General features: G+C 38.2%; 1 protein-coding gene and 1 long non-coding RNA gene across 4 annotated transcripts; both read left to right on the top strand.

The window, feature by feature from the left end:
* The first annotated feature begins 508 nt into the window (after positions 1 to 508).
* Positions 509 to 12,740, top strand: LOC106956669 (uncharacterized). 3 transcript variants are annotated; one of them, XM_015047659.1, is made up of 19 exons: positions 509 to 698; positions 1,224 to 1,485; positions 1,751 to 1,803; positions 4,031 to 4,100; positions 5,025 to 5,176; positions 5,388 to 5,471; positions 5,558 to 5,614; positions 6,866 to 7,063; positions 7,159 to 7,359; positions 7,453 to 7,510; positions 7,613 to 7,703; positions 7,800 to 7,941; positions 8,354 to 8,458; positions 8,833 to 8,941; positions 9,018 to 9,225; positions 9,347 to 9,421; positions 10,048 to 10,150; positions 11,868 to 11,953; positions 12,047 to 12,740. In XM_015047659.1, the coding sequence occupies exons 2-19, from the start codon at positions 1,458 to 1,460 to the stop codon at positions 12,189 to 12,191; spliced, it is 1,965 nt and encodes a 654-aa protein (XP_014903145.1). In that variant the 5' UTR covers positions 509 to 698; positions 1,224 to 1,457; the 3' UTR covers positions 12,192 to 12,740. The 3 variants fall into 3 exon arrangements, with proteins under 3 accessions (XP_014903145.1, XP_014903142.1, XP_014903143.1); XM_015047656.1 differs by having other exon boundaries at positions 511 to 698; positions 5,022 to 5,176; XM_015047657.1 differs by having other exon boundaries at positions 511 to 698; positions 5,022 to 5,176; positions 7,456 to 7,510.
* A 2,768-nt stretch (positions 12,741 to 15,508) lies between these two features.
* On the top strand, positions 15,509 to 16,843 carry LOC106956670 (uncharacterized). The gene is made up of 2 exons (XR_001426810.1): positions 15,509 to 15,659; positions 16,012 to 16,843. It is a non-coding gene; the product is annotated as an uncharacterized LOC106956670 (long non-coding RNA).
* Positions 16,844 to 21,035: the final 4,192 nt, after the last annotated feature.

Here is a 21,035-nt window from a genome sequence, read left to right on the forward strand (position 1 = left end):
TGCTATCTGGGATGAACCCAAATACACACAGGAAAGAGTTTGCAGTTGTTTTATTTTAGTCCACTTAAAAAATAAAAAATCCAGAAGTTGTGCTTTACAGTCTGTGTACATTTGTTATGAAAATGTTAGCAAGAAAAATCACCACTGGATAAATCGACTTGAATCTGAGTTAACGTAACCACTGAAAGATGTGTTATACTACATACAGCCAGTGTATCTGGAATCGTTAAAGCAAAGCGATAAACAAATAAGCCAGACTAATGGCTAGTTAAGCTTCAGTAAATATAAATTAACACGCAACGGTTTATCCAAGTTTCTTCATATTAAAATAGAGTGAGCTGAGTAAACAGGTCAGCTACGTTAACATTAGTATGCCAGTTAGCTCAATGCCTAGCAGCAGTTAGCTATCTAACCGTTAACTGGCACTTCCGGGTTGCTGGTAACACAAAGACGCAACAAAGAAAAGTACAGTAATTATTTTATCTAGCGTGGTTGAGGCAGACGTTACATAAATTACCTGTTGCGGTTCCATGTTGTTGTTTTGATTGTTGATGATGACAGTCCGCCACGCTGAGCGCGCTTCCTCTACGTCGTTACCTAGGAGCGTTGCTAGGAACGGTCAAAAAATACCCCGGAAATAGAAAATTTGAATGGCAGACAGGAAAAGAGCGACATCACCATATTGCTCTCGAAAACAGGTAGATTTACCTTTAACAGTGTAAAACAGGGTAACTTATGGAGGATAAATGCCCCAAATTTAATAATTATATTGTTAATATTACAAAGTTATTCATAGACAAATGCCTCTTTATCCAAACTGATGCTATTAAAAATAGACTTAACTTCTCATTCTCAAAGAAAAATTTAAATGTCCAAGACATACATTGTGTAATTATTTTAGTGTGACTCAGTATAATGCAAATTATTTATTTATTAATTTAACCGTATGTATTTTGTTGTAACTTTCATATACCATTGAAAAAGCATAATACTCACTCATCAAACAGAACTTTAAACCGTGGGCAGATTATTATTATGTTTTTAATCTGTAAGAAATGTTGAATAAAAGGGGTTAAATATGTGTCGACATAAGGATAAAAATAGGCTGTTTTCCTGTTACAGCTACTGTTTTATTTGAACCATAACATATCACTAATGTAGCTGTAAAAGCATTTATTTAACATCCTCAAGAGATTTTATTGAAGAATATTTGTTCTCTACAGGGCAAATTTCTTTCCAGATGATGGCAGTGTCGTTCGCCAATAATAGTAGTTGAGCACGTTTTCGTCGAAGAAGAAGACGAATAACAGGACGCCGTGGACGCTGAAGGCTTCTCCACTGTACACGAGCCAAAACTTCCAACAGGGTTAACAGCAACTCAGCAGCACTAAACCTGGCGACAACTAGTGCGTCATAGAGAAATACTGGATCAGAGATACTGGAAATAAACGGAAGCCATGCCAAGAAAGAAAGAGCTAGTTCGAGGTGGGAACGGAGCAGTTTATTTAATCATATCTTGAGTTTCATTTACCAGGAATTGGAACTGGGTCAGCTTGTTAGCTTACCAGCTATTGTAGTTTTACCAGACTTTTAAGTTTAGCAAACGGATCCGCTTCCGTTCTATCGGTGCGAGCCGCCAGTGTAATCGAAGCTGTTATATGCATATATGTGTGAACATGTGTGTTGGTCAAGTGTTTAATTTTTCCCATCTTATGTGAACTTTGACGTCATCATTTTCCTTACCTGCCAGGTGGGCCTTCAGTACCCAGAATTCGCGAAGACTCGAGACTAATGCGCACCCACGTGAGTATGACTCGAGAATTTTAATAAAATGTTGGTGTTTTTCCAAACCTTCAGCTCAACTCTTTTTAAACAAGCTGACATGTTGGCATCACATTAAATTAAACTTCATAAAAACTTTATAAGAGGTAGATAGGCTCTTACCTGAACAGATTTAAATAAACTCCTGGGTTTATATGTCAGCTCAGCATAATGAATGTCATTATTGATCACAGATTATTTTGTGAACTGATATTAAGTAAAAAGATTTTGTAGAATTTGACACCTCAAAATTTAGTCATAAACTTTTGTGAGATTCTCAGTTTGATTTAAGATGCTCCAGCTAGACAACCAGAGATTAAAAATTAGTTTGTTTTCGTGTAATCAACAGGAAAAACACACAATTGTTGTGAAACTATAGCATAGCTGTAAGACTTCTTTTTTTCTTTGTATTTCAAATGTTAAGTAATGGTCAGTAGGTCAGACCTCAGAAAAATAGAAATGGGTATCGTTCAGGATAAGGTGGATTGTTGCATCGCTCTGTGTTAAGACCTATTCTTAAATTATATTTTTTCTTTTACGTAAACAGTGATTGATTAAAATATTTGTTTATACATTGTTGAGAAAAAAAAATATTTTCTTAGTGTTTAATACAGTTAATCTTACCACATGTAAAAATAGTGGACTGTGCAGGATTAGTTTGAATAACATCTTACTCAAAGGAGAGGAGAGACTGTTATCAGGGAGGAACCACGCCATAAATTAACTCTGGCACAAAGGCCATGTCTCAAATGAGCAGGCAGCAAGGAGTCATCTCAAGTCATCTCCCACAGAGAAACACTAAAACTTAAGGAAAAACAAACTAACAACACATGTATTCTAATAATTGCAATTTAATTAGTAGAATACCATTTAGTTCAAATTAACATGACTTGAGCTAGCCTAATTCGTAGTTGTATATTAACAGCACTGGTAGTGTCTAAATCGGGCTAAATTTGTAGCACTAAGTGAGCCAAACATATAATCAAAACTAGTATAACATTAATAAGAAAATGTCTAGAATTAATGTTTCTATTGAAAATGCTCAGGTATATTCTATAAGTGTTTTAATTCTTAAAATCTGTGCTTTGATCCAAGAGGATGGAGAAGTTCTGAACCACTTTGTTTACCAGGCTTCATGTAAATTTAAAATTCCTGCACAGATCTGTATTTGTAGGAATTGACCGGCAGGGAAATAAAATGGGTCGAAGACAGGTTAGCTTTTGGTTGAACCCTGGTTTTAAAAAATAGAGACTTTATTCCAACCAGGAATTAGGAATAACATCACATTTCAAACTGGCATGAGAAGAGCTTGCTTGCTCTAAATGACCTTTGGTCTTCCTTGTCTAGATAGAGAAGCCCTGAAATTAAACAGGTCTCAGAAGGTAGTTAAATTGCTTCGAACTTCTCAACTTTGTCATTTGAAACTGGCCACAGCCATACAAGGAGAAAAACACGCCTTAATTGCATAAATTAAAAACAAGGAAGCACCTTTGAAACAAAACTCTATACCCCAGAGGAACGAATCAGATTTGCTATTTGCAGCCGCATGGCAATCTCCAAAAAAACATGTTTTTTGCCTTTCTTCTGTTTTTCTATTGTTCTACTTCCATCAGGTAATTAATGTCTGCTTAAGTGTGTTTGAAGTGTCTGTGCTGTGCATGTGAATTAATACTTTTAACTTTTGGAATAAACTTTGAAAACGTATGACGTGGAGCGCTGATTATCTCTGTGTGGCTTTTATTTCTACGCATGGCGTCACTGAATCCGGGAGGACAAGAGAATACAACGAGCCAGACGTTAATGGTTTTATTCTCTACAACATGCATCTGTGCAAGAAATGTAAAATAAAAATGAATTAAATTTAGTAGTTTTCATGTAAACTTGTTTCTTGTAGCTGACTGGCAGTGTGCAGCAACGCGTGGGGGTAAAATCTAAACTACTGACGAATTTAACTGGATTGTTTTACCTAGACTGAACAAAGTAAAGAGTTTGAGTCATTTCTTAGCTCTGCAGTGAATGCAGCAGGATATTCAGCTGTGTCATCATTTATCTTGTGTCCTACACTTATTGAAATCTTACTTGTTTCCAAAGTATCAATATTTCTTTTTGCTAAGATGTTTATTCCATTTCTTCCCCATGTCTTGTTATTTATCTTTTAACAATTGTGGCTGTAAATGGTCCTAATTTGCTGATCTTGTCTTCTTTTAAGGAATCAATAGTGGATTTCATGAGTGGGCGCAGGACTTCCTTACTAGAGGCATTGGCTCAACCCTTTATTTGTAAGGCATTTTCTGATTTAGACATTTCACACAAGTCTTCTTTATTCACTCATTTACATCAGCTTCAACATTCATGCTCATTCTGACTGAAAGGAGCATGTTGTTGTTGTTGTTGTTGTTCCATACTTAAAAGCCGACTACTGTGGAGATCATTTTGTGTTTAGACTTCAAAGGAAGTTTAGAGTTTTAAGTGAAAAATATGCAGGGAATTCTCACATTAGCTGCATTTCCATTGGCCGTACATTTACACAATTTGACATTTTGAAAATAAATTTGCTTATTGAAAACACGTTTGTGTTGGGGAGGGGGGGGGGAACTCTTATCTTTTGCTAAAAAGTTTTGTCACCAGGATAAGGTGTTTTTTTTTGTTGTTGTTTTTTTGGGCCATATCAAAATTTGCCAAAATGATCCTTTGGAAAAACTTTTTTCGCATCACACAAATCACATGATCACCAACAGGTTGTTGCCACTGGTGCAAACCAAGAGGAAGACGACAGGAAGTGGTTGGAGGATGATGGTGCGGCGTGTTTTTTAATTGTAGCGTGAACAGACATATTCACGTGTGATTTTAATTGCGCTTCTTATTAAACGCCACAATTGCGGAATTGTGTTTTTCATATTGGCGCAAGATCAACAAAGTTTTGAGCACATTTGTTATGGAAATGCAGCTACTGAACTAGGACACTCCAAAGAATTGCATTCTGGGAAAACATTCTACATGGTAATGAAAGACAATTGTTCCCACTTTGTTTTTGTTAAAAAAAAAAAAAAACTTCAGAATTCTTCAAATCTTAAAAATCTTTTTTTCTTTTCCATGAAATGTAGATGTAATGGACTTTTAAGACATTTCCATGAAACGGATGGAAACTTTATTGATCCTGTGGTCTTTATTTAAATCTGTTTGTTCTATCTAACTTTCAGCAGCCTTACAGTATGCTCAGGTCTTAGAGGATGATCTCATATATTCAGACGACGACGACGATGATTATTATGATGACGATGATGATTATCATCCACGTTATGCTGCGAGCAAACCTTTGGAACCACATCCACAGATAAAACAGCTCACAGACGAGGTAACATGCCCAGTTTCACTTATTGGGAAGTGAAATCAATACTTATCTGAATGATGTCCCTTCTGTTGGTGATGGAATGGGAAATATGACTTGCGCAGTTGAACTCTGATATTTTTAATACTGTATTCTGGTATAAATTTCTTTAGATATGTCAAGTTTTTTTTTTTATGAGAATTGAATTTGTAGCGTCTGCTCTACATGCTCTCCCCAGGAGGCAGATAAAATTGCTAAGGAATTGATAGAAGAGGAAGATCGGCGTAAAGAGAAAACTGAAAGAAACAAACGTAAAAAAAAGGTGAGCTTGTGTAATAACCACCGAGACTATACTGTCTTATTGTCATCTAAAGGCTGCTCATCGCACACGTCTGTATTTTGTTACAGCGCAAAAAAGAAAAGAAACGACTTGAAAAGGAGAGCGCGCTAAAGGAAAATTTACCTGTGAGTAAAAATGGTACTCGTCTCACTAAATTGGAGTAGAATTCAAAAGTTAATTTATTTCAGCAATTTAAAATTCAGATTTTTTTAATTAATTTATTTTTTATTATACATGAGCAGTTGTGTGCAAATTCTTGTTTTTCAGGACTAATACAGATGGTATCATTACGACCTGACTAACTTATCCAGAACAAGCGTTTTGATATGATTCATAACTTATAGCAGGTTATGTGTCCATGTCGGAACAGTCCAAAGTGGCTCCATATGCAATATCTACAGATTACTGTATGTTTACCTGACATCAACAGATAGAAAATAACATTAAAACAATGAAGCTTGTGTATGAAGAAGAGGTCTCACTTTGACACAAATTGTGTCTGGTGTGTTTTTGACCAAAATCATCCTTATTCTTCATGCAGTTAACCAGCCAAAGTAGTCAGAAATTATGCTCAAGTCAATCCTATAAATGCGTATTTTTCAAAAAGTAGCTTTGTAAATATAGCTAGTTAATGCCCAGCTTGGCTTAAAATCAGTAAAGTACTTTTAGTACAGAATGGCTCCTTTTGCCTGAATGAAGATGCTTTAAACCATCCTATAGCTTGTTTTTTATTGTTGACTGTCTATCATGTTCCATAGATAGACAGATACTGGTTAGCTACTGCTAACTCACTGTTAAATTTGAGTTTTGCTAAATTTGCAGAATCCCTGTTAAGCACCGGCTCCATGCCTCCTCAATCTCTTGAATTGGCTTCTTTTTTCACAATCTTCTCAAGGTTGCAATTATCTCTGCAATTGGTGCACTTTTTGCTACTGCATCTCTTCCTTTCACTAAACTTTCCAATATGTTTGAATACATCGTTTTGTGAACTCCCAGTTTCTTGTAAATGGTCTTTGGCAGCTTATCCTCATCTTAGGAAGTGTCGGTGACAGTTTGCTCCAAAACCATCTACCATCTGTTTTCCCTATGATTATTTAAGCCATTTTATTATTACTCTTAACTAATATTTACATTTTCTAAGTGATTGAATTTAAGGTTCTCATCAGTTGGAAACCAAGTCAATTAAAATGAACTGAAGCAACTGCACACAGAGTGGACATATGTCTCTCTGTGTATAATGAGTTTCTTTTTGAACCAAATTACTGAAATAAGTAAAGTTTTTGATGAAGGTCTTATTTATCGAGCTGTATCCTGCATGTTCTGAAAAAATGCAATTCCAACCAGAAATAGCTCGCTGATTTGCAATTGAATTTCAGGAAAACAATGAGGAAAAGTTAGAGAAGTTGGAGTCTTCAGAGAATGAGGAACAAACTCGTATAATTGATGATAATTCGGAGGAAAACAAGCCTCCTGAATCCGATGAATCGCAAACGGCAACCAAGGACCCCGGATGTGTTGAGCTCGCTGGAAAAGATATTGAGAAGATAAATACTACAGAAGATAAGCAACAAAATGTTTGTAAAAGCTTCTTTTTTTTTTAAGGCAAACATTTGTGATAATAAACTCTTACAGTCTGTAAAATATGACTACACTGTGCTACTCTTTACAGGACTTGAATTTAAATAATTTAAATGCTGAACCTACTAAATTGGTCCCTGAGGAGGAGGAGAAGAGTAACCTGAAGTCTATAAAAGAGAAGAAGAAGGTAAAAAGCAAAGTCGCTGAGGTTCAGCAGCAGGAGGACAAAAACGTCCATGTTTGCGAGAAACCTGAGGTTCAGATGAAAAGCCAACCTGAAACCAATAACGAGGTATAATACACAAAATAAAATCAAATTTTTCTGAACAGAACTTCACCTTTAAATGATCTGTTTATTTGATGGGATCCATTGCTCCTGTTTCAGCAGAAACCGTTTGGACCCATGACCGAGGAGCTAGCGAAAAGAAGCGTAGAGCTGGCCAGTAAGTGAATTTTCCTTGTTTTAAATCTCTTCATTCAAATTTTCCCATGAAACTATATAAAAAAAAAACAGAACTCTCGACCTGACCTCTGCTTCGCCGCAGGTATGGGGAACCGCTTGGCCGCGTCCGGACAGTACGACATGGCAGTGTCGTGTTTTACGGACGCCATTAAATACAACCCAAAGGAATTCAAGTAGGAACATGAGCTTGAATTTGACTTTTGTTTTCAAGAGAACCACAGGATCACCGGACGTAAGATGAGCTTTAAACTACCCTCTGTGTGTTTCAGGTTGTTTGGAAATCGCTCTCTGTGTTATGAAAGGCTTGAGCAGTACGAAAACGCCCTGAGGGACGCCGACCTGGCGCTCTCCATGCAGCCCAAATGGATAAAGGGTTTGTTCCGGAAAGGAAAAGCCCTCTGTGGCCTCAAGGTAAAACAAGGCGCAACTGCAAGCATTTGGTAGCATCTCTTGTTTTATTCTATTACAATATATGTTTCTTATAAGTCAAGTTACTTGACATTAACTCCCATCTCTTGTTTGCGTTGATTGAAATGATTGTGATAAATATATTTATACATTTTGCATTTCAGAGGAAAGCATCTTTGTAAATATGTTTTACTTAAAATTCTTCAAGTTGTAGCTTTATCTCCTTCTGGTTCAGATTCAGTAAAGGAACGCAGTCCTGGAATTTAATTCTTCTTGTTTATTTGCATCTTTTAGTATATTTTCTATGAATAATCTGTAGGATGTGCCAATTTTGTTTTTCTTTAATTAATCATCAGGATAATCAGTTACATTAGTCATTTGATGCTTTATTTATTTTTTGTTGTGGCTCCTTTAGAGATACTATGAAGCCTCCCTGATCTACAAGGATGTGTTGACGCTGGAGAGCTCGAGTGTTGAAGCTGCGCAGGAGCTGAAACGAGCGCAGACGCTGCACCTTATGGTGGGTGCTAATATCTGTATGCTGTATTCAAACCAGTTGAGCTTTTTTTTTTCTTACAAGTCTGAGAATAATAAAGAAATGACTATGTACTACAGGTAAAACAAAAAACAACAACTTCTTGTCGTCGCCTGTTTTGTGCTAGGTTGTTGATCATGTAACTTGAGTGAAGTGAAAAAGTGTTTCCATCACAGTTTTGTGAAATACCTCAATTTTGATACAGACGGAAAAAAAAGCCACCTCATTCTAGCACTGAAACTTCTTCAAAATTTATTTTCAAGCCCAAAAGTTGCGCTGTTATTTGGCCAGTGGAAACGCAGCTGGTGTGTCCACAGTGAGTCGCATTTAGGAAGCTGTGTGTGCTTTTGTTACCTCAGGAAATGGGTTTCTCCTGGGCGCAAAGCACCGAGGCCCTCAAAGCTCACCCGACCCTCGAGGAAGCCGTGGAAGCTCTGTTCGCCGGGAACAGAAGCAAAGATCATGGAGGTAACGTTTCCAAATAAATAAAATTAAAAAAACACCGAGCAGGTTGCAGCTGCTCCACACTGTTCTCCTCCTCCAGGGGCTCGAGCCATCTGGGACAAATTCAAGCAGCCGTCGCATCAGGACGACAACAATGAGGACGAAGAGGAGGACAACGATGACGGAGAGTGGACCGTCCTGCAAACAGCCCGTCCACGAACGCAGCAAGTCAAAGATATCGACTGTCTGGGCCAAATCAGATCCAAATCCCAGTCGCCGACTCCTCGCTCCAGGAGTTCAGCCAAACCGTAAGCAATCGATCGCGTTTGACACGTTGTTTTCTTTTTGTCCTTTTTTGTTTGTTTTCAGTTCTGTGTTTCAGAAATGAGCTTTTGACTAAATATGAATAAGCGTGTGTTTCTTTCTAAGAGAGCTGTTTTCAGTTTGGGTGGGAACCCTGGGTCCTGCCATAACTTATTCAAAACTCCATGAGCTTTTCAGCAGGTGAGTTCTGACTTACAGGCCTGTGACCGTAACATGATGCTCATCCCAGAAGTTATTGCGATGAAATGTAAAGTTGTTTGGAGACAGTTTTCAAATAATATAACGGTAATGACATAATCATGCAAGAACACATTCTCAAAGATCAACTTTAAATTCTAATGAAGATTTAACAGTGGAACTGGAAGATATTTTAAATATCTAAAAACAAAACGAACATCACATAAAATGAATTATGAAGTCTGAAGTTGAGACCAAAGCTTTTGTCATCCAGTTTTTGGTAGAAAGAGAGAAAATATAAACCGATAAATCATACAAATGAAAATTACTGAGCTCGTTGATTGATTTATTTCTTATTGTGATGAATAGTGACTCATTCATCACTCTGAATCCCCGACCGTTTACTCTGTTGATGCAGAATAAACTTCTGTAAAATAATGCATGAAATCCTGAGTTTACTTAAACCAAACTTTAAATGCAAAAATCTGAAATCTTCTTTTTGAAATGAAACAAAATTGAGGTTAAAATATTTATTTTATTTATTTATTTATTTTCCTTTTATTGTCCTAGAAAAATGATTTGCACCAATTTTAAACTTGCATGTCGTCGTCGGTGTTTGTTTCTCTCAGAGTGGGAACGGTGTACAGCATCAAGATGCTGCTGGAGCTGCAGTGTGCGTTTGTCAACTACACCCGGAAGGAAGAGTGCGAGAGAGCCATCCAGTGTATCGACGTACGTATTTGTTTACTCCATGTCGTCATGGTGAAATGTGGAGCTGATGTTTCAAAACTTGAAGCCTCTCGGCAACAAGTGGAGCCAGGACTTGGAGACTTTTAGCTGATTTTTATGCTTCGATGACTTTTTTTTTTTTTTTTTTTTGACTATGTACTATAAATACCTGCAGCATGAAGCATAATGTCAAAATGTATTTTTTTTTCATAATCTTCCATCTATTATGTGTAATCAATACATATAACAACTAAACCCATATTTAATAGTTCAGCCATCAGTATATTATCTATTTAATTTTAATGACAGTGGATGAACATCATTATTTCACTGAAATACAAAACAAGCATCAATACCAAAAACACCATCAATAATTGACTAATAAATGTTAAAACCAGCAGTAATCATTATATTTATGATCATTTGAACAGTTTTATGTAATAATTAAAGTTCAATGGTCAAATTGAACTTTAAAAATAAAAGTGAAAAAAGTTTTTCTTAGTTCTGAATAAGAAACAAAATGGTTTTCCCCTTTAACTTACACAGTTTCTCATTGGTGTTAAACAATTTTTGAATGTTTGCTGTTGATTTATTTTTTCTTTTTAAAGGATTGGAGCTGTCTGTAGGTTCACTACTTCAATGAATTTTTATAACATTTTTCAAATGGTGTTTTCATTTTATTTTCTGAATATCCCACCTTATGGATTATTCTTATTGCTTTTTTTTTTCTCTTTCTGCAGAGCCAGTGCTTTTACCCTGCAGCTGAGATAATAATAATACACAGAGGCACTGATTACATTTGTCTTTGTTAGATGAGGCGGTTTCTGTTCGTTTCTGCTTCTGTGGGAAGAGCTGCCTTTGATTCTGAAGTTGGTTTAAAAAAATGTGCCAGAAAAGTCAGTGATTTGCCACAAGTCATAAGATTCCCATATCTTGTCTGCTGGGTTCAGCCAGGAAGTAAACGACTCAAAACACAACATATTTTATAAGTCTTGTAAAATGACTCCCCATCTTTTCTAGGTGATGGAAAAGCGTATATACGTTTGTACTTATATACGCAGTTGTATACATACAAACACGCATATAACTGGGTAACATTTACTGTATTGTCAAATGAACATGCCTCTGAACATTTGGTCATGTTAAAACCTCATTCTTTAATGTAACTTCCTGTAAATCAGTCATAATATGTACACTGCAGCCTCTGACCATATTTATTTATAAGGCATCACACCAGCCCTGCTTTAACCCAACTCCAGTTTGTTTGTCTAGAAGGTCCAGTTCATTTGGGGACGTGTGAATGTGATTTCTGATATGGTCTGTCTATAAACCTCAGTTCAGTTGAAGTGAATTCTGGCGCGGTTCAAACAGCTGACTATAGCGCAGGGCATTTTGGGTAAATACAACTAAAACAAACACACGTGTCTGGCATTAGCAGGAGTCTTTTACCAAAGACAAAAGTGAAATCCTACAACTGCTAAAACTTGATGGCACTCCACTTTTGAGGTTTTCGTGTTGTTTCCTTCACTGGTTCTTGGTGCAGCGCCGCCACAGGCGAGGAGGGGAACAGCCTTGTCAAAGGGTTTGGTTCGTTGGTGTAGTGTGAAAGCTGACAGTTTAACGGGCTCTCAGGTGTTGAAGCGCCCTTACATGTGGGTAAAAACTCAACCCAAGATACAAATGACCTTCGAGATGAGATCCGTTTTTGTTTCCTTTTCAGGGAATGGTCGTGGAAGGCGCTCCGTTGACTGTTCGATATCCGTTTAAGGGCCACACCGGAGAGACGGAGTCCTACCAACGTCTTAGGTAAGAACACTGCTCTCTTTCTTCAAGCGGCAATAAAAGCTCTACCTTTATTAATGTATAGATTGAAGTTGAGAGAATTTTTTTTTAAAACAGTACGTACAAGAAGGAGTGCTTTTTCTGGCGGACAACGGGCTGCACGAGGGATGACTGCACCTTCAGACACATCCCAGAGCACAAGAACATCGACAGAGACAAGTTCACCAGCAGACTGGGTCTCGGATCACATGCAGGGAATTAAAAATCAGTAAAAAGCAACATGTAGAGCTTTCGCGCAGGGTCTTTGATTCAAGTGGATAAAAAAACACTAAAAAGAGCTTAAGAAACTTAAGAAAAGTGTTCCTGTCCTTTGCATGCGTACAAACACGTATATAACTGCGTAACATTTACTGTATTGTCAAATGAACGTGCCTTTTTTTAACTGTACTTTAAACGTGCCTCTAGCTTGGATGCTTACCTGGCGGTCGGAAAATGTGTGGAAGACTTTTAAGTTTTGCAGTTTTAAAAATGCTCCTGAAGAGATTTCTCTGGTTGAGTTCTAAGCCACCACTAGGTGGCAGTGTTATATTTTAACCCTTGTAGGGGGGTTGGACCTATTGGCTTTAATTTTTAAGGCTGGGATTCTGCATAGTTGTTTCATGTTATGCCTATTGTTTTTCTTAACTTATATTTCTGGGACTTTGGGTCGGTCTGTGATGTGTGTGCCTGTGTGTGTGTCCGTGTGTGTGCGCGCGCGTCCAGACCATCAATGGTTTGGTTTATGACGATTAAAGTTTTCCTGTTCCCAGAGGGTTGGAGCGTCTGTTTTGATAAAACAATGGCTGCTGCTGATTCTATGTTTGTGTTAGGCTCAGAGTATTGATGCCAAACAGGAAAATGGAAGGTTTATTTCATTTTGAATTATTTTGTGTCACAGAGAATGTGTTCAGCTCTTGATTCTTTCTTTCTTACATTCCAGTCCCTGTGGCTGTGTGTCACATTTGCTGATTTGGGGTCATATTTTAGAAGGTTACTTCTTGCAGAAGCCCCATTTGTTCATCGTTTGACTCACACAGGTTAAAGTTCTCTTTGGGACCAATGGATAAAAACAAATGTTTAATGTGGGAACAAATAAGCAAGTCTGGTTTATGATTAAAAACAAGGCAGTGGGGAGGGAGGGTACAAAGTGTTGCAAAAAGTATTCAAGCCCCCCATTTATAAATGTTTGAATTCTTTGTTAGATCAGTATTGCAAAAAGGAAAGAGATGACGGCTTAAAACCTGAAAGAAAATCTGAAAAGTGTGGCTCAGCCCTCCTTAATTGCCATAAATTGATACTTTGTGGAAACACTGTAAGCTCCAACTACAGCTCAACACTTTCAATCAAAATCATGTTTTTAAATGTTTCTCAATCTCTTTAGCTCTGAACTTTGACTGGGCCATGCTAACAGGTGAAAATGCTAAACTTTCCTCTGTAGTGCATGCTACATGGTTGTCCTAGAAGGTAAACCTCATGTCTTTTGCAACATCTAGCAGGATTTTTTTTTTTCATATTTCTTTCCAATTTTAATCTCGTCACCTTTCTAAAATAATGGCCTAAGATTTTTTTTTTTTTAGGGAAAAAGATTTTTTTTTTTTTTGCCAGAATCACTTTTGGCAATAACTGACGCAACTTGTCAGTTCTGACCAATTGCAGATTTTGGCCGATCACCAATTTAGATTTTGTCAGATACCTTTTTTTTCCTTGACTGTAAAAATTGCCGATTTTCAGATCTTGTGAAAGTTAATTGAGATCAGTGGGGAAGATCGACTTCATATATAAGTATCGGCCTATCTCCCAAAATCTGGGTGGATTGATCAGCCGGACGATTTATCGGTGCACCCACAATGTTTCGCAACGTCTTTTTTTTGGTGTCTTTATGGGACCCAAAACTGTCTGAAAAATATCTATTTATTGCTCAAACTAGGGTTGTATAGGTTAAAAGAACAAGGTTTGAGTAGCTTAGGTGTGAATAATGCTTCTCCTTGACCTTTCATGCAGACCAGCTGTTTTCATGCACATTAATTGGCATACCTTACAAAGCCCTTTTGATCTGAGCCCGTGAAAGGCCCGCGATACTAATACCTTGAACTCCCGTTGAACCCGTAGGCACCACCTTCATGTTGGATTGATGCGGTCAAAATGTTTCAAAATCTATCCCCGTTTACTCCTGTCCGCGCTCGCTGCCTTGCCCCCCCGCGAGCGAGCCGTTTGAATGCGAGCGAGAGGTCAGGGTTCACCAAGCGGCTGGAATCAACATGCCAGCTCCCTGGACGAAGCCCAACCCTCTGAACTAAAAGCAAACAGAGAAAATGAAGTGCATCTTGTTAAAAGACTGTTTGGTTTGGAGGGCTTTTAACTGATTTCCCCCTCCCGATGAGAGCAAAGGGGAACGTCGTAACGGAGCTGAACCAGCACACATGACAGCCTCCTCTCCCACTCTTTGCTTTGTGATATATGGCTTTGCAGCAAAATCCTCCACACTCCCCCTCAGGAGAACATTTCAGATGCAGTAATTCAATGCGCAGCTTTTAGTTCAGGGATAGCTGATCTGATTATTATTGTAATTTTCTACTCTCTTCTGTTGGTAAATAAAGTTGCTGTGTTTCTTAGGGAAGGTATAGAAGAAACGTTCTGCTCTCGCAGGCCTCTCGAACCTCACGACCTTCCCAACAGGCCTGCTGCTGTTTGCTTGTCCTCTTTGAAGGAATGATAATACAAACACCAGTCTGTGGATTTTGGAGAAACGCACCAAGACCTGAAAAATTATTCTCCATGCATTTTTCAATAAGCTCTTGCAAAAAATCTGGTTTTCACAAGTGACGCAGAGAAAGCCAAGGTTATTTCACAGTAGTTGATTCTCTCTTATTGTTTAGTGTGTAGCTTCAACTGTTTAATATTGCAAGAAGGTGGATTGTAATTAAAATCTGATGATATGGACTAAGTTATGTTTAAAACACCCAACTGTGGTATTAATCCCTAAAACAATGTCCAAGAGTATTGCTAGTCAAGTCAATTGCTCAAATTTGAATTCGTAAAATGATTTGTCCAGTAAAGATTAAGTGAGAAGAAACATTGTGACCAGTAACTTTGAGACTTAACAAACCAGCATCCATGACAGGGATTTAGAAGTGCTTTGTCACAACTCCAGTCTGCCTCTAATTCACCTCTTGCGACTAAAGTTTTCTCAACGCGGTAAAATTTTGGCTGCATCCTAATTTAATTTCTTCTTGCGTAGCAGCAGCTAATGCATTCCGCGCAACAACAACCATGTCATTTAAAACCTTAAGGATGTTTTCACACCTAATCATTTGGTAGATTGCAACATTGGTTATATTTCGCTTTAAACGTTTTGAAAAACCTGTTTACCTCCTCGCCTGTGGTGGCGCTGCAGCAAGAACTACTGAAGGAAACACTGAGAGCAACTTCCTTCCTAACAAAATGTAAACAAAAATACAGTAGCGTCATATTTTAGCAGTTGTAGGATTTCTCTTTTGGCTTTGTCAAAAGGCAACGAGCCATTTCTCCCGCTAAGTGCTAGACACTTGGAGTTTGTTTTAGTTGTATTTACCCAGAATGCCCTGCGCTGTAGGCTACTTCCTGCTTTTGGAGCGTTGTCTCCGGTCGCTTCGCGTTCACTTCAGCAGAAGTGCTAGGTTTGTAGGCGGACAAGAGTTCGCTGTACTGCTGGGTAAGAACTGTTTGAATCCCTTTCTTTCCAGTTTGTTGTTCTCTTAATGCATCATTTCATCATGTTCCTGGGGCAATTTTTTTCCCCAATGTAATGAATGTTTTTTGAAAAATCATTTGTGCTTCAACAATAATTACAGCAGCAACAACAAATGTTCGCTCCATTTCACTGCCAACATGCGCGTTTTTCAGCTTATTCCTGCTGAAAATGTCTTATTTTTTATTTTTGTAAAGGAAATTCATATCACTACTGTCCGCATTTAAATGAAACACACATTCACGGAACACAATTTGAAGCTCCACTCCTCTAATTCTCTCGGTGATTAACACAAAGGCGCATTCTTTTCTTGAAGAGTCGGATTTCCAAGAACTCTTTGAAACCGATGCTTGATGCACCAATTTACGAGGAGGAGATCAGAGCGCAGCAGCGATTGGCACCAGCTGGATGAAAATGTCTTAACTTTTATTTGAAGGATCTGAATGTGATTTACACGACTTAAGAAAGCATGTAAATTTGGAGCCGACCGTGTGATCTTTTAGATTTCTGTTTTTTTTTTTTTTTTTGTGGCCTATTTTTGTCGCTCTCATCAGCTTGATTACTTGCAACTCTTGTCTGATTCCTTTTGTTGCACTGTGAAATGAATACAGTATGTCACAATGAGAAATTGACCTGCCGTTTAATCTGGAGCCCTTAACAAGTTGCAATAGCCCGAACCCAATTAGGGAATTGATTGCTTGCTTTCATTCCCCTCATTTGCATTAGGATCATATGGAGAAGATAAATTAGCATCTTAGCCTTTTGTTCATGTTGCCATTTAAGCTTGTGGAGTATTTATTACTATGAAATAGGCAGAGGGGGTGAAAAAAAAAGTCTTTGTCCCTCCATGACAAAACCTTTGCTGATAATGTGATGTTAAACAGCCACACAAAGAAAAGCCCTCACTCTGCCGTGGTCACTTGATGAATCATTTAAAAGACAATGTGGGTATTGAAGCCTGGTTTCTAAGCTGCTCCATACTTAACAGCCATGACAAAAAAGAAAAAAAAATGTATATGAATGTTTAAACATCATGTTTGGTTTCCTTTCTTTGCATCATACTGAAAAACTTAACTAATGATGATTTATGAATCCAAAACCAACAACACTCCCTCCCCCCGCCCCCACTCTCTCTCACTTAAGCAGCAACACTACTTGAGAGAGTTTTGGGTGTCTTTTGTCTCTGCTGTGCTAATGTTGGCTAATGGAGCTTTAAGAGTCTGGTGAATTGAAACTTCCAGCTCATGGGATATTTTCATTTAATGCTCCAATTCTTTTAATTTGACATTTCATCTGTTCATCTTGAGTCTAATTTAGTCTGAGTGATGTCTGAACAGTTCATGCTTCCTGGTCTTTTTCACCTTTTTATCTAGTTACAAGCAGAACTTCCAGGTGTTTTACCAGGATTTTCTCTGACGGTCCAGCACAAAGTAGCAAATGAATGTGAAATGGAAATAATTAAAAAAAATGCATGATTTAATAAAATCTATATTAAAAATGTGGTATGCATTTTTCTCCATTCTCCCTGACTCAATATTGTTGAACCATTTTTTCCTGCACGTCTTTTTAGGCTATACATTTATCAGTTTTTCACAGATGCTGATATTTTGTATCTTTTTTGTTTTGGTGAAAAATTGGCATAAATTCAGTCAGATTGAATGGTCTGAACTTTAACTGGACCGTTCCACTGTTCCCCTCACTGCATGTTTAACAGTGAGGGGAACACTTCTTAATTATTGATTATTAATTATTTAATTATTGATCACCTTGTTGAAAGGTGATCGGTAATAAAAAAATAAAAATAAAATGAAAATCTACTGTTCCCTGTCCCTCCTGAAGAAAAATATCTTCTGCTAACAAACATGGCGATGGTGCGTTCAGAAAAGTTAGTTTTTGTCTCATTTGACCAAAAGCGTTTGACTTGTTCTCACAGAGAAAAGTTTTAGCGGTGTGAATACTTTAGTACACTTATGTAATGCAAATCAGAGTCATGATAGGAAAGTAAAACGTGTGTTTTATTCCTGTGTTAGCCTGGAAGCCAAGGTTAACAGATTTCTAGAGATATAAATCCTAAATTACGGTTAACGTTGACGTAGAGAGCGGTTTTCGGTAATGGCTTAGCTAGCATAACACTTGTTTATTTTATACACTCACTGCTTCTTTCATAGCAGAGCATCCATAATGCCTTTTCGTTCTTTATTCCTCTGAATAAATTATTCAAGTGTTCGTGCTTAAAGTCTTCTGTTATTGATGTGGCATAACGACCGTCATTTTCATATCCCTCAGACTTTCAGAGGGACAAATCCTGACTGTTATCACTTTATATTCGGGTCTTTGTCAGCGACTGAGAAATGTCCTGTATGTGGGGGGAAAAGCTACCTAGCATAAACATCGGCTCGTAAACGAAGCAGGTCGTCGAGTTTTTACAGATAGCCGCTGCTCTGTGTGTCGGGAACCTGGGCATGCCTTGACGTGCGTTTCCTTCAAGTATTTACACATCTCAGCGCGGCGGGAAAATACGTGGCTTGTGTGTAATCATTTAAAGCTCAGGTCAGGCTGCATTTCACCCAGCTATCGACCCCGGTACGTGAAGGTAGCATGCTCGAGGGCATGAAAAATGTCACAGCCTGTAAATCCTCTCATTGTTGCCTCAAGGAGCCTGACTTCCAATAATTGATGCCCACTTCCATTCATCACCTGCTCTCATTCTTCGCTAGTGCCACTTCCCACACTGACCTCCTTCACACAGCGGCCAGAGCCTGTTTTGTCGTTTTGTGTCGTTCATCATTTCTCAGAAAAGCCTCGGTTTAACCCGCGCAACGCCGAGCAAAAATGGTGATTTACAACAGGAGACACTTGAAATAAAACTTTAGCTTCCAGGCTTCACCAGACTGCTCACATCCTGCGTAATAGAAAACCTGCTTCCTTTAATGGAGATAATGCAGAGTCTCGGCTTATATATATATGTATGTATATATATATATATATATATAATGTGTGTTAATTTCTGCTTATTTCAAATTTTTTTATTTTTAATTTTTACTACAGTTGTTGCTATTTGCACAGAGCAGACACAAAGTATGTGCCTCCTTGCTGTTTATGTCAGTAGAGGAAATACAAAAGAATAATTTTCAAAATATAAAATTTATTAAGTGAAATAAAGCTGAGCCAATCTGGCGCTGTGTGAAAACAATTGCCTCTAAACCTAATAACTGTCTGTTCCGGACATACGTCTGCTAATGACTTTTTCAGGAGTAGTTCACCGATTGCAGTTTTCTGGCCAATCACCGATCTTTAAGGGCGTTTTCACACCTCATAATTCAAACATCTCGGTTCTTTTGGGAACCAAAATCACAAAATGTGTTACATTTTCAGCTTCACTTTCTCACTGCTTCGTGTCAAATGAACCAGCTACTTGTTTACCACTCTTTTGCGAAAATATTCAGTTTAGTTATTCAGTGTTTGAGCATGAATCACCTGCTTGTGGTCATGCGCTAACATCTCAATTGGATGTAAGTCCAAGCTTTGACTAGACCACTCCAAAACCCTCTTTTTTTGCCATTCAGAGAGGAACTTCATGGTGTGCTTTGGTTTGTTATCCTGAAGCAAAACCCAAATAAACATCAGGTTAATATCACAAACTGATGGTCGGATTTCTGGTTCCATCAATCACAGTCATTTAGTCGAGTAGTAATGCGTTCCAAGACCATCACACCTCCACTGTGTTTTTCTAAAACGCTGTGTTACTTTTTAGATGTACATACAAGGTGCACATACTCACAAAACGGTCAATTTTTTTTCTCAGTCCAGAAAACATTATCTAAAAAGTCTTGGAGATCATCCGTGTTTTTTTGACAAATGACCAACTATCGTTTGTGGTTATCTTTCCATCTTTTCCGGAGTTTTCACTTCAGAAACTCTTCCTTGGAGGCCATCCTGGAAGAGTCAACGCTGCGCTCTCAGAGTAATTTTCGTAAACTGGTCTCTCATGGGAAAGTTCATCACACTTAAATGTTTTCTCCATTTGTAGTCAGTGGCTTAGAAATGGAACTGTAACACTGTCCAGACTGATGAATGTAAATGACTTTTAATAGTTTTAGTATAAAAGTGTTTGGCCTTTTAAGATCTTACTTCATGTTGCCAGACAGTTTTTTTAATTGATTTCTTGATTCAACACATCTGCTTGTAATCGAGCTTTGCTTTGACCAGCAAAACTGGACTCATCTTAAAAAAAAAAGTTTTATCACAGCTGATTCACCATTTAAAGACGGGGAAGATACCGCAATACCGAAAAGATGAGGTAAAGCAGAAAATGGGAAATCTGAAAAAAAAAAAAATCATTACGTTTGTAGGTCCAACGTTTTGATCTAATCAAACCAGCGTTTATTGCTCAGACGATTTGAATTGAGCAAGTTTCCTCCTTGTATGAACAAGACAAACAAGATGGTTTGACGTGCGGTATTTACAGCCCATTTAAAAAGCACTGAGGAGCCTGTTTATCTCCCTCCTGGTTATGAGGTCTGCGAGGTAACCAGGATGTCTGGGACAATTTAAGACTTCCTCATGGCTTGCCTGCTTGTTCTGCCCGTTCAGGAGTGCTGCAGTGAATCCATCCACTCCTCCCGCTGTAATGAACCTCCCTCAGGGGGCCGGGGGAGGGGGGGGTTCGCTCCACGGTGAAGACGCCTTAGTACCAGAGCGATTCATTACCTCGGAAATGTGAGCTTTTGTTCCGTTTTCAGCAAAGCCCCATTAATCTTGAGCTGCCTCCTGGCATGCAGACCAGGTAGTGCTAAGGTAATTACAGTTAATCATCATTCAGACGTGCACACGGACCGCCGGCTCCTCGGTGGCTTCCACGCAGGGCCAACTCGACCCACTTTATGTTGTTTCCCCACTTTTTTAAAAACTTATTTTTTTGTAATGAAAATCCACCTACACATTGCATAACGAAGAAGCTTCATTTCAGTAACCAAATTACAAGTGTTCTGGCAGGTGCGTGCACCAAAACTACAGGCTCCAGTTGTCCATCCGCTTCTCTTCAGGAAACTAATAAACAGCCCAGCTGCTTCTTACCTGCTCCTTCCACACATTTAGCCTATCCAGCTGTCACTGCTGCCTGGTTCCTGGAGTCGGCCGTTCACCTGCCATTTATGATTGTGATTAATGGAGAGATTATAGGAAGGGTGTTTTTTTTTTTTTTAAGCAGCAACAAGCCATCTGTTTCTACACTCGGAGATAAGCAGGTATGGATGGCATTGTCTTCATCAAACCCACAAAAACTGCAAATAAATGATCAGCTCTGATCAATTATATCATGTTGGTGTATAGTTTTATGGA

This window comes from Poecilia latipinna, unplaced genomic scaffold (assembly GCF_001443285.1).
Source record: "Poecilia latipinna isolate Pla-1442-1.1 unplaced genomic scaffold, P_latipinna-1.0 Scaffold838, whole genome shotgun sequence".
Lineage (NCBI taxonomy): Eukaryota > Metazoa > Chordata > Actinopteri > Cyprinodontiformes > Poeciliidae > Poecilia > Poecilia latipinna.